General features: G+C 39.1%; 1 protein-coding gene and 1 long non-coding RNA gene across 4 annotated transcripts in view; one reads left to right on the top strand and one right to left on the bottom strand.

Moving 5' to 3' along the window:
- Positions 1–17881, bottom strand: part of LOC114454012 (gamma-aminobutyric acid receptor subunit rho-3-like) — a 23022-nt gene extending 5141 nt beyond the window's left edge. For both annotated transcript variants that reach the window (XR_003672504.1, XM_028434080.1), the window contains exons 1-9: positions 17733–17881; positions 16325–16437; positions 10276–10343; positions 2265–2488; positions 2091–2173; positions 1865–2002; positions 1501–1653; positions 1252–1313; positions 653–784 (exon numbers count right to left, since the gene is read on the bottom strand). Coding sequence is in view for 1 of the 2 variants with exons in the window: in XM_028434080.1 (XP_028289881.1) it covers positions 653–784; positions 1252–1313; positions 1501–1653; positions 1865–2002; positions 2091–2173; positions 2265–2488; positions 10276–10343; positions 16325–16437; positions 17733–17863 (1104 nt within the window). In the remaining variant the exon portion in view is untranslated. The remainder of the gene's footprint in view (positions 1–652; positions 785–1251; positions 1314–1500; positions 1654–1864; positions 2003–2090; positions 2174–2264; positions 2489–10275; positions 10344–16324; positions 16438–17732) is intronic.
- Positions 11744–18158, top strand: LOC114454014 (uncharacterized). 2 transcript variants are annotated; one of them, XR_003672505.1, is made up of 2 exons: positions 11744–11959; positions 17765–18158. It is a non-coding gene; the product is annotated as an uncharacterized LOC114454014 (long non-coding RNA). The 2 variants fall into 2 exon arrangements; XR_003672506.1 differs by lacking the exon at positions 11744–11959 and adding an exon at positions 12445–12507.
- Positions 18159–19669: the final 1511 nt, after the last annotated feature.

Raw genomic sequence — 19669 nt, forward strand, 5'->3', positions numbered from 1 at the left:
GTCGCTATGTGCTAAGCTAACCAAACATGTGGGACTGGTCGCTATGTGCTAAGCTAACCAAATATGTGGGACTGGTGGCTACATGCTAAGCTAACTCAAACATGTGGGACTGGTGGCTACATGCTAAGCTAACTCAAACATATGGGACTGGTGGCTACATGCTAAGCTAACTCAAACATGTGGGAGGGGATTCTGGTTTGGAGTTTCTTCACACTCAGAAGAAGAACATTTACCGTATGTTGAATGCAAATATTCATCTTTAAGTTTCCTTCTCTCTCACCTCAGGACACTCCACAATCTGTGCTGTGACATTTTCATATTTCTTCCAAACGCCATAACTCTAATTATGTTTTTTCTGGTGAGAGATAAGGAAAATTGAAGTATAGTACTTTAATATCTTTATTAATTAATTGTGTTAAATTCACTACCTCTTTTTAGTACAAAATATAAGTCATAATTAACATTTATAATTATTATAATTTAATGTGTATTAGTTATACTTATTACTTAGTAAGAAGAGGAATTATTATTATTGTGTAGATGTAGTAGCTCAGATTGAACACTAGAGGGAAACCCAGTTCAGCTAATGTTCTATAATGCGTGTGTGTGTGTGTGTGTGTGTGTGTGTGTGTGTGTGTGTGTGTGTGTGTACCTTCCCCCTCTTCATCTTCCTCATCTCCTCCAGTGTGGTGTAGTAATTCACTGCAGCGTACTCGATCACTGAGAGGAAGACGAACAGGAAGCTGGTCCAAAGGTAGACGTCCACCGCTTTGACGTAGGACACCTGAAGAACACACACACACACACACACACACACATACACACACACACACACACACACACACACACACACACACACACACACACACACACACACTATTATTAATGAGGGTTTCAAACATATTTCATCCATCAATTAATTCAAAAATACTTGAAAAAAAATCTTTACAATATTTTGTTTTATCATTCAATGAATAACTAGTTTATTTAACATTTTGCATCTTTTTATTTGTAGAATCTATATTCTTTTATCGTATTTATTTAAAAAACAACCTTGTATTTTTATTTCATAATCTTACTTACTGTAAATCCTTTGATAATTGCTTTCATTATTGTATAAATTCTATATAAAACTAAACATGAATAACCTTTGTTAATATTCATATTTGTACTGTTTGTTTAATGAACTGCACTTAAATGAAGACTTTTTTATTTATTTATTGATCTATTGACGTTTTAAGGAAGCGTTACCTGAGGCATGGACGAGGACACTCCTGTGATGATGGTGGACATGGTCAACACGGTGGTCATACCTGCAGGAAGAAGAGGAACACAAACTTCAAAATAAAAGCTTCAGTTGCAGAACACTTAAGAATGAATGCAAGTGCAGCGCTGGCTGAGCAGGGTCAGAGGGTAAAGGGGCGGGGCTTTGGTGTGACTGATTCTCATTGGGTGGTTTCCTGAGGAAGTGATTTAAATATGTGTTGATGCGGCGCTCACCCAGAGACACTCGAGCAGGGACGGCGCGTCTGTCGATCCAGAACGAGACCCAGGACAGAACGACCATCAGCATGGTGGGAAAATACGTCTGTAGCATGAAGAAGAAGATGTGACGACGCAGGATGAAGTTTATGAAGAGGCGGTTGTACCAACCTGAGGAAAAGAGTGAGAGAGACTTAATAAGTCACTCAGTCTGATGAAAAACATTACTTTACTATAGTTTATATTTGTATTTATGAATTTAGTAGATTTTCTATTGTTGGTTTATTTGTGATTTTTAATGTAATGCAAAGTTGTTAAATTATTTGTTATTTTACTAATGGACGGAGCTAAATGTGGCAGTGGGCGGGGCCAAGTGTGGTACCGGTGCTGCTGTAGAAGGCCAGTCCGTTAGAGGCATGAAAGTCGTCGATGAAAAACTGAGACAGAACGATCTCGTCTGTTCTCAGGGAATCGTTGCCGTTCTTCCAATAAAGCATCAGATCGTTTTCATTGTAGGCGTCTGAGAAACAGACAGACAGACAGACAGACAGACAGATGTTAGTTCCTCTGGTATCTCAGTATTATCACATGATGTGTGTGCGTCTCACAGCTCTCCAGCTCCAGGGAACAGTTCTGTGTGTCCAGAGGAAAACTGCTGAAGTCCATGGAGCACAGAGCCGTCACTGTCACCCTGATACACATGTTAGCATTAGCATTAGCATTAGCATTATTTAATGTGTTGTTTCCTGATCTTTTAATAGGCGGGACTAAAGCGTCCCTACCTGACGCTGTAGAGGATGTTCCCGTCGGGGTAGACCCTCAGCATGATGTTCTCCATGGTGGTGTCATGGATGAAGGAACGCTTGGAGTGGACGAAGAAGACGTCGGGAACCCAGATCTTCTTCACCAGCCGCGAGTCAAACGTGCGGCTCTGGTTGTTGTGGGACGGGAACGACAGACGCTCGTCCTTCCAGTAGTGACGCAGGTAGAGGGTCATGGTGAAGTCCTGGAGGGGGGACAACAACACAGAGGAGTGATGAGCATTATTATCAGTTCAATTCATTATTGGCACATTTAATTGATCAAAGTAGTTCAACAGTGAACCAAAAATCATAACTAGATTTTACTTTCTTGATACAGTTTTACAAAAAAGAGGATTCTGGTAAATGTGCCTGATAACATTAAAGATTGTTTAGTTCATGATGAATAATAAATGAGCTGCAACATGTAAACAAAACCAGCACAGAGTCCTAATACAATAATAAAAAGCAGGGTCGAGGTCCACTAAGCTGTGTTTCAATCTGCTGTTTTCTCCCTTTTTATTGAAATATTGTTGTAATAATTGTTGCACACTTGGGTTGTGCATCCTAATGTACTACTTATGCTAACGTACCACTTATGCTAACGTACTACTTATGCTAACGTTCTACTCATACTAACGTACTAATGCTAACGTACTACTCATACTAACGTACTACTTATGCTAACGTCCTACTCATGCTAACGTACTACTCATGCTAACGTACTACTTATGCTAACGTACTACTCATACTAACGTACTACTCATACTAACATCCTACTCATACTAACGTCCTACTCATGCTAACGCACTACTCATGCTAACGTACTACTCATGCTAACGAACTACTCATACTAACGTACTACTTATGCTAACGTACTACTCATACTAACGTCCTACTCATACTAACGTACTACTCATACTAACGTACTACTTATGCTAACGTACTACTCATACTAACGTACTACTCATACTAACGTCCTACTCATACTAACGCACTACTCATGCTAACGTACTACTCATGCTAACGTACTACTTATGCTAACGTACTACTCATACTAACGTCCTACTCATACTAACGCACTACTCATGCTAACGTACTACTCATACTAACGTACTACTTGTGCTAACGTACTACTCATCCTAAGTGTGATGTCTAAATGAGTATGTAGAGCGTTCATATTAGATAGTATGAATAGATTGAGTACGTGAAAAATATCAAGATGTATACTATATGGGGACATTTTTTAAGTATGCACAGTGGGCACACTAGTCATACTCAACTGTCCCGTGATGCATTGGGAGCTGAATGTAAAATGCTCAAGGGACCGGCTTTAAGATAAAAATCAAACATCCTCTTTTCAAAATAAAAGCATCTCTTTGTTTTTGTTTTTAACTCTGTTGTAAATACGGTTCTTATTTTGAAGTAAACAGGAAGTTTAGTCAGTAGCACAATAAAGGGTCTCTGAAAACGAGTGAAATGTTTGATTGAAATTGTATTGTATGTGATGCAGTGTTTTCAGACCAATTGCTGATTCTTTTTGATGTGCTTATTTTAAAAAAGTGAGGCGTGTCAAACCCAGATCTGAGCCGTGGCTTCATGAATCCACTCATGCTGTTCAAAGTGAGTGCAGGAGAGCTGAGCAAAGGTGGAAAAGGGATAAGTTGCAGGTTTCCTTTCAAATGTTAAAGGTCAGTTTGCATAACCATCAGAAAAGTGTGAAATCTGCTAAGGCTATATATTTTGCTGATACGATAACATCCAACAGGAACAACCCTTGTGTTCTCTTTAATATGGTGAATACTGTACTTAATGTTCATCAATCCAATAACCTAGAAGCAACACCTGCAGTGTGTGAAAACTTCTTGAACTTTGTTATAAATAAGGTTGTGACCACTAGGGCCCTTATCAGCCCTCCTTCTGTTGGCGTGTCTGACTATGTCACATGCACAGCCTTGTTCTGTCAGTTTGAGCCTGTGAAACACTCATTTAGAAAAGGTGGTCAGTCAAATGATGCCCGATGGTTCACCCTTTGATCCCATTTCCCCGCACTTGTTCAAAGACATTTTTTCCACAATAGCACCCTTTGTGTTACATTGTATTAATGGATGCTTGGTGAATGGGGCGGTGCCTGCACGTTTCAATCATGCTGTTGTTCAGCCATTAACTAAAAAGCCAGGCCTTGATTCTAACGATCCTTCTCATTTTTGCCCAATTTCTAAGCTCCCAAAATGTCCAAAACATTTTTGGATGAGGATGAGATCCCTGAGGTTTCTCAGTCTGGTTTTAAGAACCTCTACATCACTGAGTCAGCTTTATTAAGGGTTTTTAGTGATATTTTGATATTTAATGATTCTTTGGTGCTGTTGGACCTGACCGCTGCGTTTGATACAGTGGATCATAAAATCCTCCTGTGTCGTCTTGGTCGGCATTAGGTGATGTGCTCTGAAATGGTTCTGATCAACTAAGTGTGACATCTAAGTGAGTATGTAGAGCGTTCACATTAGATAGTATGAATAGATTGAGTGGGTGAAGAATACCAGGATGTATACTATATAGGAACGTTTTTTAAGTATGCACAGTGGACACACTAGTCATACTCAACAGTCCCATGATGCATTGGGAGCAGAATGTAAAATGCTCAAGTGACTGGCTTCAAGATAAAAATCAAACATCCTCTTTTCAAAATAAAAGCATCTCTACGTTTTTTTTTTAACTCTGTTGTAAATAGGGTTCTTATTTTGAAGTAAACAGAAAGTTTAGTCAGTAGGACAAGGGAGGGTCTCTGAAAATGTGTGAAATATGTGAATGAAATGTGTCTACATCAGTTTTATGGCTCTATTGAGCACATGTTGATATTCACTTTCTCACTTCAAATGTTTTCAGAACTTTCAAAGTAAAGGTGGAGAATCAACAGAGATATTTAGCCTCAGTGTGAACAAGGTTTTTAACGCTGTAGGTTCCAAATGCATCTTGGGAAACTTGGAAGTATACTTTAGTGGGAACGCTCACCTTCTTAATCATACTATAGTATATAGTAGACAGTATATACTCAGTGAGATGGTAGTGCACAGAATGAAGTAAAGTGTCTTGTTATAGTTCTTATTATTTTTCTTCCGCAACTCCTTTGTCCTGGAACTCCTCCTAGACTATTAATGCAGCACTAATGACACACATGTAATCTCATAGGGGTAATGTCAATGATGTGCAGTTGACCTTTTGTGGAGCCAAAGTGTCAAGGTCAAGGTCACGTCAAGTGTTAAAAATCAAATTTTTATTTTTTCTCAATAACTTGGCCACTGGTACCATTGAACAACATTTCCTTTCAATGTCTGACCTTGACCTTCGCTCAAGGAAATCTTTAATGTCAAGAACTCCTCAGAAAAGTGAACAAAGTGAGACCTCGACGCTCTCAGTACGATGAAGCTCAGCCAAAACAAAAAAAATACTTTTTCCTATAACTTGGCCACAAATTGAGATCCAGTTCTCAGACTGGTACCATTGAACAACATTTCCTTTCAAGGTGTGACCTTGACCTTCGCTCAAGGTCATATTTAAGGTCAAGGTAAGTCTTCTATTTTTCTTGCATGATTAATTTCAGTTTAATTAGTAAAAAGAATAAACTTCTCAACAAATGCAGGTACAGGTTGTCATTTTTGCAAATTTTTTCAATTTTCAATTGCCAAATACGTATTCGCCTTGCGAATGCAGGTTTTATTTATGTAGTTCTTTATTTATTTAAGATAAGATGGCACCAGTATGTTTGGGCTGCCGTCTATCTCTGTGCACTTTGGTTCTGTTTGTGGAACTCCTGTCATTTGTTGCAGTGGAAGTAAACTCCTTCCTGGCCTATGATCACCAAACGTTACTAGATCTTCAACCTTCGTGTCTAGACTTGGTGAATATTGAATGGAAGAGACATGGAAGTTCCTGCCCACCTCTCCTGTCTGGGATACCAGCTCACCTACGTCGTGTGTCGGCTCCATCTTCGTGCAGAGCGTGATGCAGACGCCGGAGAAAGTGTAGTGGAAGGCTGGTCAAACTAAAGGCCCGTTTGTTGCTTGCTGCCCCTGTCCGCAGCAACTTTGGCTCGACGCATTTTGTTTCGACCAGATGCCTTGTTCCTGTGGATGGTTTGGACGATGTGATGACACAGATCTGTCGCCTCCTTCTTCCTGTGTCCAGTGGCGCGGAGTGAATCTCCACAATCATCGGTCGCTAAATCGGATATTCTGCCAGGCTACTGTGCAGGCTGAGCAGCACTGTGGTTCCAGCCAGGATAGCGCTGGTAAACGTCAGATCACTGGTGAACAAGACCTTCTTTTTAAAGAATTTTATTGTGTCTCATGGGCTGGATTTCTTCTGCGTAACAGAGATGTGGATCGGCGTTGGTGAGTCTAGTAACTTCCCTGAAATTTTGCCTGTTGACTTTACCTATTCCTCCATGCCAAGAACAATGGGGCGTGGAGGTGGAGTAGCAACTGTCTATAAGAAATGCTTTAAGCGTGCACAGTTCTCACGCTGTTCAAAGTGAGTGCAGGAGAGCTGAGCAAAGGTGGAAAAGGGATAAGTTGCAGGTTTCCTTTCAAATGTTAAAGGTCAGTTTGCATAACCATCAGAAAAGTGTGAAATTAATATGGTGAATACTGTACTTAATGTTCATCAATCCAATAACCTAGAAGCAACACCTGCAGTGTGTGAAAACTTCTTGAACTTTGTTATAAATAAGGTTGTGACCACTAAGGCCCTTATCAGCCCTCCTTCTGTTGGCGTGTCTGACTATGTCACATGCACAGCCTTGTTCTGTCAGTTTGAGCCTGTGAAACACTCATTTAGAAAAGGTGGTCAGTCAAATGAAGCCCGATGGTTCACCCTTTGATCCCATTTCCCCACACTTGTTCAAAGACATTTTTTCCACAATAGCACCCTTTGTTTTACATTGTATTAATGGATGCTTGGTGAATGGGGCGGTGCCTGCACGTTTCAAACATGCTGTTGTTCAGCCATTAACTAAAAAGCCAGGCCTTGATTCTAACGATCCTTCTCCCAAAATGTCCAAAACATTTTTGGATGAGGATGAGATCCCTGAGGTTTCTCAGTCTGGTTTTAAGAACCTCTACATCACTGAGTCAGCTTTATTAAGGGTTTTTAGTGATATTTTGATATTTAATGATTCTGGCCACACTGTGGCTTTGGTGCTGTTGGACCTGACCACCGTTTGATACAGTGGATCATAAAATCCTCCTGTGTCGTCTTGGTCGGCATTAGGCGATGTGCTCTGAAATGGTTCTGATCTTACTTAATAGAGGGCAGTTTTTGCGTCAAAGTGTGGGACTGTGTTTCCTCCACAGCCCCCGTCATATGGCGTACCGCAAGGGTCCATCCTCGGGCCACTCCTGTTTTCATTGTATCTGCTACCGCTAGGATCTGTTCTCCATAGATTTGGGGTGTCATTTCATTTGTATGCTGATGACAGCCAAATCTATGTGCCCGTTAAGCATGAGAATGCATTCAGTACCACTCAACTTTTGGAGTGCATTGATGAAATCAAATCCTGGACGTTTGCTAACTTTTTGCATTTCAATGATAAAAAGACTGAAGTCCTCCAAGTTGGGCTGAGCAATTCTGGTAGCGCATCCTCGGTAAGTATAGAATCGTTGTCACAGTTTGTCAAGCCCACTGTTTCACATCTTGGTGTGAAAATGAATCACAATTTAAAATTTGACAAACAAATTAATGCTGTGGTGATGGCGAGTTTTTTTCCATCTGAGGCAACTAGCAAAGATAAAGTCCTCACTTTCAAAGCATCAAAGAAATACTGATCCATGCTTTTGTCACAACACGACTGGACTATTGTAACGCCCTGTACACCAGCATCAGCCAGTCCTCGCTCACGTGCCAGCAGCTGGTTCAGAACTGCCATGTTTCACCTGTTCTGTGTTCCCTTCACTGGCTACCAGTCTAATACAGAATTGATTTTAAAATTCTGTTATTTGTTTTTAAATGCCTAAATGGCCCTGCCCCGCGTTATCTGTCCGACCTGCTCGCGTCCTACTCCCCAACACGTTCCCTCAGGTCAGCTGATCAAGTGTTGCTTATGGTTCTTCAGACGCATCGCAAACTTAGAGGAGACCGAGCGTTTTCTGTAGTTGGTCCCAAACTGTGGAATGAGCTTCCTCTGTACGTTAGACAGGCCGACTCCCTTCCTGTTTTTAAATCACACCTTAAGACACGCATGTTCTCTTTGGTGTTTAACCAGTGTTGAAGGTGACTTTTACTGTTCCAATTGTACTCTGTGATGTCACTGTACTGTTGTATTTATAATTGTATTTTTATTGCCCTGTTGGACAGCACTCAGTGGTGACGCTGATTCATGTTGTATGGGAACCACTGTCACTCCTCATTCTTTTAAAAGTGATTTATTTAGGCCTAACAATGAGTGAATAAATGATCTAAATGATAGTTCCTCCAAACATGTCGTCCACTGTTTGTCGCCCGTCTGATTCCCTTTGTTTCCAAAGTGCTCTGGTTTGTGAGAGACACCATGAAATAATGTGACTGTCCGTCTGCAGCGCTGCAGTCAGAACCATCTGAGCCTGGTCCAGCTGGTCCAGGCCCTTCCACTCCTCCATCCTCCATCCATCTCTCTTCAGGAGGAACCACGCTCTCCACTTCAGACTCAAGTGGAGAACCCGGTTTAAAGGAGACACTTGAAGGCTCACAAAGAGTGACGTCAGAGAGACCTGGACTGTGGTTTTCTCGGCTTTGATGATTTTAACGCCCTCTGCGACCTTTGAACTCTCCACATCTATTATTTAATAATAGCCTCTGAACTTTTCAAATGCTAACATTTTATACAAACTCTCCGTGCACAAAGCTGCATTGTTTGAACATGAGTTTCACATTGTGTTCTATCAAAACAAAGGAAAAATAAAGGCATTTTATTATCACGTTAAACTGATTGTGGATCATCTACTCTTTAAAGCACGTGTCAAACTAATGGCCAGGGAATACAAATCTGACCCTTTGGAGCATCCAATTCGGCCAAGAAAAAGTAAAAATAACAGAAAAAACATGAATCATTGCAGTCATTTTTAATGTTGAACTGAAAATCTAAATTCTTTCAAAATCCTTAAATTTTCCTTAAACTATTACATAATATTTCAGTTATTTAATAGAAATTGGTCACATAATCAAGGAAATTTAAAGTAAAGTATGTATACGTAGAAGTACAAACAGGGTACAATAATGTTGAAATTATTAATTTTCCAGCATCAAATCTGTGGCCCACTGGAAATCAAGCTGCTCCATATTTGGCCCCTGAACTAAAATGACTTTGACACCCTCGCTTTAAAGTAATCGAGTATTTAATCCATTTGTTATCCTTTTTTGGATCGTGACCTTATTTTGATATCAAAAATTTCTGGCGACCCCAAAAACATTATTCTGTAGAAATAGTTTTTAGTTTGTGTTCAGATAATTATTTTTTTTTAACTACATTTTAGTTGAACTAGATTTATATTTGACAAAGTGAAAGTATATAAACCCAGTTGTTTATGGCTATGTGTTGTTTTAATTAAAAAAAGAATAATAATTTAAAAAAATAAAAAGTATTTAGATTTTTCAGAAATTTCAGGCGATCCCACATGGGGTCCCGAACCCAAGGTTGAAAAACACTGATTAAATCCATTGATCCACTAAAATTGTTTTATTATTTTTCTTTACAGACATGATGCATTATGTCCTTATTGTAATGCTTTTTGTTGATTTAGTTTAAAGTAGTTTTAGATTATTTACCAGATGATAGACAGATCGTACCATTCAATGAAAGCAGAGGGAGGAGAAAAACGCATGGATTTCTGTCTGTGTTCATGATAATAATGTCATATTTAACCTTGTTGCACACGCTTTATATCCTTCCTCTTTTATTTACCTATTTGTCGTTTTCATTTTTTAAATGAGTAAATCAACATCCATTGATGCTTTTTCTCACCATGTTGACCTCAGAGATGCTGTCGATGCTCTCCACCTGCACGTCGATGCCCACAGGGATGGCTGCACCTGAAACAAAAACAGGTTGTTTACACATAAATCAGACGTTAGCATCGCTAAGGATGATTGTTCTTGCTTCTGATTGGACATCATTCAATTATTTTTAATAAGCATAATAAGACCATAAGGTAAGCTGAAAGCATAGCCCCACCCCTTTACCCTTTGACCCTGCTCAGCAAGTGGTGCTATATGATAAGCTAAGCAAACATGTAGGACTGGTCACTACATGCTAAGCTAACCAACATATGGGACTGGTGGCTACATGCTAAGCTAACAAAACATGTGGGACTAGTCACTACGTGGTAAGCTAAATAAACATGTGAGGCTGGTCGCTTGATGCTAAGCTAACAAACATGTTGGACTTGTTGCTACATGCTCAGCTAACCAAACATAAAGGTCTGGTAGCTACATACTAAGCTAACAAACATGTCGGGCTAGTTACTATATGCTAAGCTAGTCAATTAAATATGACTGGTCGCTACGTGCTAAGCTAACTAAACATATGGGACTGGTTGCTACGTGCTAAGCTCACCAAACATATAGGACTGGTCGCTACATGCTAACCTAACTAAACATGTGGAACTGGTCGCTACATGCTAAGCTAACTAAACATATGGGACTGGTTGCTACGTGCTAAGCTCACCAAACATATAGGACTGGTCACTACATGCTAACCTAACTAAACATGTGGAACTGGTCGCTACATGCTAAGCTAATTAAACATGTGGGACTGGTCGCAGCATGCTAAGATAACCAAACATATGGGACTGGTTGCTACATGCTAAGCTAACCAAACATGTGGGACTGGTTGCGACAGAGGAGGGACATTAACTGTCTGAATTACGTGGAACACAAAGATTTATCTTCAATGATATTTATTAGTCGGCTAATTAAGTATTTTTTTTATTATTACTTTCAATTGTTTCCACGAATCCCAGAGGAGGGAAAATTAAGATTTTGCTTATCTGTTAACAGAAAAAATGCCATAAAAATGACAACGTCTGGAGAAAAATGAAGGAGCCGCTGCACAGACTGTCAGTAAAAGCCCTGGAGGTTTGGGGTTTAACAGCTGCATGTAACGTGCCTTCACGTAGGGTTTGATCCATTCCCAGAGGAGAACTGTGGAGGTTCGAGGCCCTGAAGGTCAAACTAGGACAAATTCATGATCTCTTTCTAGCAGCAAATCACTGAAACCACATCTGGTGGTTAAAGCAGGAAAAACAACCTCAAACAGGTGGGGTTGTTTGTCAGTTGTGTTTACCAGCTGGATGTGGTTCACTGACCTACATTCCTGTTTTCAACTAGACGTAGACGGAGCTTCATTTGGTGTTAGCATTAGCACAACCTCCGACAGCTACCACAATAAAGTGAGGCTCATAAAAAGCATTGCAGAGTCCACATTCAGCGCAACCACAACAACCAGAGTTACAGATGGGAAGAACTGGAGACCCAAAGCTACAAACGGCCCGTCATCCCCAGACAGACTGTATTTAAGGCAGATTTATTGACTCCAGTCTCAGTCTGAGCTTCTTTCACAACACAAACAGTTTAGTAGTGCTGCAGTATCAGAGGAACGAGGAACACCCTCCAACTTTACAGACACAACAGAGTTTAGACTCATTACAGTAAGTTTAGAATCTTTTTAAGTTTTTTTTTTTACTCTTTAAAAGAGTTTGGAATTGTTAAAGTATGTTTAGAATCTTTAAATAGAGATTAGAGAGTTTAGAGTCTTTTAGGCGAGTTTAGAATCTTTTTGAAGAAGTTTTGACTCTCTAAAGTGAATTTTGACATTAAAAGGAGTTTAAACTCTTTAAAGTGAGTTTAGTTTTTAAGTTAAGTTCAATATATTGAAGAAAGTTCAGATTCTAAAGTAATTTTTGACTCTTTAAAGTGAGTTTCATCTTTAAAGCTGATAAATCTATGTTTATGTATCATTCTTTTGAAATGCATAAAAATCTCTAACTAGTCTTTTACTATGGTCTACTGCTGGTGGTCATTCATATAAATTAATGTATATAAGTCCCTCCTTCGTCCTATAGACCCCTATACAAATGGAAATGACTGCCGAGTGCGTCCAGCCAATAGGCTTCCACTTCCTGTTTTTGAGACTGTCAATCAAAGTGAATGTGGAACTGTGTACGGAAACAAGGCCGCGCGTCACAACAGCAAACAGGTAAATATGATTTTAGCTCTAACCTGACCCATAGACATATATCAATGTGACCCGATGTGACCTTGTTATGTTCCACGGTGTGGGTGCAGAAAAGTAGAGGCGTGGCTTCTGGTAGATTGGCAGCGGCAGTGGGAGGAAGTGAGGCTGTTTAGGGCGGGACATTGAGACGTTTCTCAGAAACTCTAGATATCAGCTTTAAGCTAATTCGATCTCTTTAAAGTTAGTTGTGATTTCTTCTTCCAGGGAGTGTCCAGTCTTTTAGGGAGTTCCAACTCTTTTTGTGAGGAGTTTGACTATTTGAGAGACTAGACTCTTTGAGGGAGTTTTAACTCTTCTACTGGGTGAAATGACTCGTAATGTGTGTTTGAACTGTTCTTGGTGGTTTAGATTCCTTTTGAGGAGTTCAGATTTTGAGGATGTTTAAACTCAGTATATCTAGTGATAAAGACGCTAAAATGGTGTCATTGATCTGAGCTACACTTTCTTTGTAGATCATCATTCTGCTCCTTTGTTGTTCTTTATCCTGAGGTTGCTAACAGTTATTTCAATGTTTTAATCACATTCTCAATAGAAGTCCTCAGAACATGGTAAAAGCCTGACTGTGTGTGTGTGTCACTAAATCCACTTCTGGGGAATCTACAAACCTCAGTTATTGAGCCGTTGTAGATTTAACTTAATAGGTCACGCTTTTTTTCATCTTCATTTTTTATCCTAAAACGTTTGTGTGCTTTAATCCCCAACGCGTTGGGTGGAAAGCAGCGTTTGGTGAGAGGATGATTAAAAGCACACGCACAGAATCTATAGAGCATCAGCTAATGGAATGAGCTGCTGAATCAGGACTCATGAATCCATGATCCTGGATCCTGAGTCTTCTGAGCAAAAAGGACGTCCAGTCAGCAAACTGACTGACAGACAAACACTCAGAACTCAAACCATCTGGTTCTAACCCATTAATGATGGAGAAATGACTCGCCAGAACGACTCAGAACTCAAAAGATCTGGTTCTTGAATCAGTTTTGAATAAATCCATCCAGATTATTGACCCAGAATGCCAACACCCCAGAAACAGTCATGACTTAAACGATGACTCGGACCAATTTTGTGAATGACCTTCTTTCCACACAAACATTATTTCTGATTGCTTCATCCTAATGATGCCCCGCCCCCAACCTTAAAAATGTAGCCACTGATTGGTTCATTAGATCGGACTGATGTTAGTGTTTAAAGCATTTTCTTTTTAGTTTTTATTTGATGATGAACATGTCAGATAGAGATATACATATATATATATATATATATAAAGCTGGAGGAGTGTAGAGAACGAGAGAATCTGTGTATCATTTGTTCGTTTGTTTTTCATTATGTAACAAAAACATGAAAAACAGAAAAAAAAAAACAATGATTTGTTTCCAAAAACAAAAGGAAAAAAAGGAAAACGCCTTGTTTTTCAAATTCAAGCTCTTTTGCTTGGGTACAGAAAACGAAAAACTAACACCTTTATTCGTTTTCTCCATCACCGATTTGCCAAAAGTACGTGACCCGGAAGTGAAGCGTTACACATTCTGAGATATCTTTAGCTCTGCAACACTGAGGAGTCTCTAAATCCTCTGAAATGTCTGTGAGGAGGTTCTGTGTCCAACACCAGCTAAAGCGAAAAGGACACGTTTCGGATGCACACTTGGAAGCAGCGATCTTGTCATGCCGAACTGCCGTTAGCATAGCCGTTAGCGTCGGACAAGAGTACACTTCCGGGTCACGTACTGTGGCCAATCAGTAATGGAGAAAACGAATAAAGGTGTTCGTTTTCCATTTTTTCCTTTTGGTGTTTTTTTTTTCGTTTTTCATGTTTTTGTTACATAATGAAAAACGAATGAACGAATGATAAACGGATTCGTGAGCTAGGGATTGATCACGCTTTGATTTAGTTTGATTTGTTAGTCTACGAAAGATCGACTCACACAAAGACAGGAAGAGACTGTCGTCAGGTGAGGAATCACATCATTGTCTGCGTTCAGCAGCTTTACAGCTGTGTTTACGTCACCTCCTTATAAACAAATCCAACCATCAATGAGTGGACGGCTCCTCACATCCATCAGTGACATTAAACAGTGACATTAGAAGCAGCTGAGGACTGAATCAGTCCTAATGACTCGTCCTTTTGAAGACGTTTTCACATCTTAAGGAGAGTTTAGACTCTGTTTTATGGAGGTCTTGACTGATTTTAAAGGAGTTTGGATTATTTTCAAGAGAGTTAAGACTATTTCAAAAGAGGTTAGAGTCTTTAAAGAGACTTTTGCCTTGTTAAAGTGAGTATAAAGTCTTTAAAGAGAGGTTAGACTAGGTAAAGAGAAGTTACTGTTTGAAGTGAGTTTATTATTTGATAAAGATTGCAGCTACTTGCTGAAAGTGATGCTCTTGGAAGCAAAAAAGACAATCACAGCTTCATGGATGAATCCACAACCCCCGAGGATAATAAAATAGAGACAGAATCATAAACTTATGCACCATGGAAAAGATTACAGCGGTCTACAATTGGGAACCAATTTTGATTTACATTTAGATATGTTTATTGTTTATTTTTTGTTGTATGTATGATTTTTTTTGTATACGCTTTTTCCATTTATTATTATTTAATGAATCTGTATCTGTCCTTGTTTTCATGTGCAGTACATCTCACTGTTCCGTCTTGAATGAAAAATGTTCAGAATAAATAAAAAAGCGAGTTTAAACTCTTTAAAGTGACTTTAAACTCTAAAAAGTGAATTTAAACTCTCTAAAGAGTGTTTAGAGAGTGAGTTTAAACTCTTTAAAGCAAGTTTAGACTCTCTAAAGTGAATTTAAACTATAACGTAGTTTTAAACTCTTATAAACTGAGTTCACACTCGTGGTTCATTCACACCAGCCCTCGGTAGCTCACTTTAACCACGCCAGAGTTTGATATGATGAAGTCTACTTGGTGTGAACACTTGGTGATTCTGGGTTTGATTCCCAGTCAGAAGCTGTGGGCCCCACTGGCCACGCCCCACTGACTGAACCTGTGGTGATCATGCCTGTCATAAGTCTTTATTGTCATTGTATAATCATATAAAGCACAAAATTGGACTTCAGTCATTCACACACAATATATTATTAAATACATAAATAGGATTAAAAAGTGCAAAGAGACAATTTATTATTGATCATGTTTCAGAACAAAAACAGTATAAATGATAAATAAATATCAGTTAATTGAGGCAGTTTTAATTCAGTAGTGATATTACACTGTGTGTGTGATTTAGTGTGTTGAACCTAACGCTAAACACCAGATGACCTGGTGTGTGTGTGCTGTGATGTCTCTTAAAATGTTAGAGACACAAAGGACGTGCACCATGTGCACTCAGCCCTGGACATGATGTTTAATCCACAATAACCAGCACGCCAGCATCTGACTGAGCGTGATGATCTCCATCTCAGACCCTGGTCCCTCTCCCACCCCTCCATCTGCTGCAGACATGGAATATAATCCAGATTATACACACACACACACACGCGCACGCTCTTTGTTCCTGCTGAAACACACACTCACACACAGCCATGGTGACACACAATGGTGTAATCTGGGTCAGTTTTGGTGATGTTCTTTGGGACTGACATGTCCGTTGCCATGGTAACCCACCGTCACATCACATCGACATCATCATCATCACAGAGCAATTTTGTCTCTGTGAGACAAGGTGTGAGTGGATTAAATAATTCCATTGTGTGTGTGTTTCCTGTGTGTGTGTGTGTGTGTGTGTGTGTGTGTGTGTGTGTGTGTGTGTGTGCATTGTTAACTGACCACCAAATCCAGGCCTCAGGGCAAAGTCGTGATCTTCGATTCTCAGCAGTTGTTCAGTTTTGATCAGCAACGTCTTGGTGCTGTCCTGACGCTTCAGCTTATAGTCGATGCGTCTGTTGACACGTACACACACACGCACACACACACACACAGGTTATGTGTGCAAAGACAAACTCAAAACAAACACACCTACACAAACTGTTAGAACGCCTAGTTTGTGTGTAAGTGTGTGTGCACATGTGTGCGTCTGAAACCTGATCAACGAAACCCCAAGAGTCGACTTGCACCATGTAGGTGTAATTACAGCCTTGGTGAAGCTTCCTGTCAGCAGCTAAACACATGGCAGTGTGTGTGTGGTGTGGTGTGGTGTGGTGTGTGTGTGTGTGTGTGTGTGTGTGATGCGGTGTGTGTGGTGTGTGTGTAATAATTTAAGCTCAATCCCATAATGAACCTGTGGAAAACGGCAAGAAATGACAGTTTGTGCAGCGGCTGGTTCAGATTCATTCATCTTTCCTCTGAGAATATTTGTGCATGTTTTTGTACTTTTGTTTGTCACTTTCTGCCCTTTTGGTGTGTACTTTATAGATTTATTTTGTGTATTTTTGAGATTTATTTGGGGTATTTTTTTAGATTTATTTTGGGCATTTTTTAGATTTATTTTGTGTTTTTTTTAGATTTATTTTGGGTATTTTGGAGATTTATTTTGCATTTTTTGAGATTTATTTTGGGCATTTTTTAGATTTATTTTGGGTATTTTTTAGATGTATTTTGGGTATCTTTTTAGATTTATTTTACGTATTTTTTAGATTTATTTTGCGTTTTTTTAGATTTATTTTGGGTATCTTTTTAGATTTATTTTGGGTATTTTTTAGATTTATTTTGGGTATTTTTTAGATCTATTTTGGGTAATTTTTTAGATTTATTTTTGGATATCTTTTTAGATTTATTTTGAGTATATATTTTTTTTACTTGTTTTTGTTTTAATTGTTTTCTTCTTTTGACAACTTAACTCGTGGCGACGTGGGCTGAACGAGGTCAAAGGTTAAGGAGCTAACTAACAAATTAATTGCAAACCTCAGCTTGAACATCGCTTCATTGTTAAATTGCAATAAATTTATGGACATTAAAAAAACCTCCAACCCTGAAAAAAAATCAGAAAATGGATGGACTTTAAAAAATATGTGATATCTTTTAAATAATTTTAACAATTAAAACTGTTTTTTAAGTCTCATTAAAAACAATTCAAATATAAACTGAAGCATTAATAAATACATATTTTACTCAAATATTAAGATTGGTTGAATATTTTTTTTATTTTACAAAAAAGGACAAAAAAAATCTTAATATTTACACACTAGTGTGTGTGTGTGTGTGTGTGTGTGTGTGTGTGTGTGTGTGCGCGTCGCACCCCCCAAACTTGAACTTGCTCTTCTCTCCCAGGAACACCTCCTTGTGCCTGCGTCGTCCTGAGTTCCGTCCTGCGTCCAGCGGCGTGAGAACAAAAACCAGAACCAGAACCACGACCGGGTCCGCCTTCATCTTCACCTCCTCCTCTGCATCTCCCGCCCGCCAACGGACGTCCACCTGCGATTTCCCGGAGCCTTCATCCCCTCCATCCTCCTCTTCCTCTCTATCGCTGATTAAAATCGATAGGAATCTATTCCTCACGGCGACACAGGAATGACACTAATTCCACTAAATCCTCTTATCCACTGCCACAGCAATCGTTCACTAACCTACAAACAGTCCCTCTGACACACACACACACACACACACACACACGATGGGAACGCTGTGATGGGATGACACCAACAAACACCTGGATGTGTGAAAGGTTTAATCCCAACGAGACGCGTCTTAATCCACCTCAGGAACACTTGATTCACACCTTTAATAACACACACACACACACACACACACACACACACACACACACACACACACACACACACACACACACTACAGAGTATGTACACCTCTTTGTACATCCAACCTTCAAACACAAACTCATTTGACCATAATTGACAGCTCTACTTAAGCTCCTCCCACTATATGACTACATACTTCAGACTGTACTAGTTAGTTTAAACAAAGCAAATAATGAGCATGACAAATTGTTAATGTGGTTAAATTGGCAAAAAAAAGAATGAAATCTGGTGAAAAGAGGTTAAAAGTGACAATAATGGGTCAATATATGTGACATGTGGTGTAAAAGTGGTGGAAAGGGTTTATAAGTGCTGAACATGTCTGTAAAGTGTAAAAATGTGCAGAAAAGACATCAAAATGTGATGAAAGTGTCAGAAATGTAGTAAAAATACATTAAAAGGAGAAAATATGGCAAGAAAAAGTGATGAAAATAGGTTAAAATATGATGAGTTTGGTGTAGTTGCAGAAAAAGGGTAAAAATAAGCAAAAACGGGCTCAAATTGTTCAAAGAAATATTCTTAGTTTCTAGAAGGCATCTGGTGACCCCCTCACAGTGAGTCACAAACCCTAGCTGGGTCCTGACCCCAAGGTTGAGAACCAGTGAACTAATGGTTGAACTACAGACTGTTTACTGATCCTAATTATACAAATGTGATGTTCTACATGAACCATGTGATTAAAGCACACACAGCTCTGCCAACGTGTGTGTGTCAGCTTTTTATTGTACCACATTGTGCTCTGTGCACTTTGAAAAGAAACCCTTCTGACATTTGACACACACACACGCACACACACACACACACACACACACACACACACACACACACACAGAGGGTCCCCTCAGAGTGTGTTTATGCCTATCACACCTCTCTCCACCCATTCAGAGGGTGTGTGTGTGTGTGTGTGTGTGTGTGTGTGTGTGTGTGTCTCCCTAAATAACCTGTTGGTCAAGTCCTCTCACACACACTCACTGAGTCAGACTTGGTTTTGCAGCTCGTGGAGAAAGTTCATATTTCTCATAAACTCCTGGAGAATCAGGTGAGTCTGACTTAATTAAGTCTTAATAACTCTTTAATGTGTTTGTGATGAAGATGGAAACGCTGCTAAAACATCTGTTAGTCACATGCAGAAAGATTTCAAAATGATTTTTTATCTGTAAATTAATAGAAATCAAATGAAATGTTTTCTGTTGCAGATAGAAACTAAAAAAGGAAATTAAAGCAAATTACAGTAAACGCGATGAAGATTTAAAAATGTAATTATTTTTAAAAAATGAAACAATTTTAAGAATGAGAATATTTCAATTAAAAGTGTGGAAAAACAAAATTCAGAAAAAAATTAGAAATGGAAATTGTTTCTTTTTTTTAAAAAATTGTAATTTTACAAATTGCGTAAAAAAATCTTCAAACTAAAAAAGTA

Source organism: Gouania willdenowi, chromosome 20 (genome assembly GCF_900634775.1).
Source record: "Gouania willdenowi chromosome 20, fGouWil2.1, whole genome shotgun sequence".
NCBI lineage: Eukaryota > Metazoa > Chordata > Actinopteri > Blenniiformes > Gobiesocidae > Gouania > Gouania willdenowi.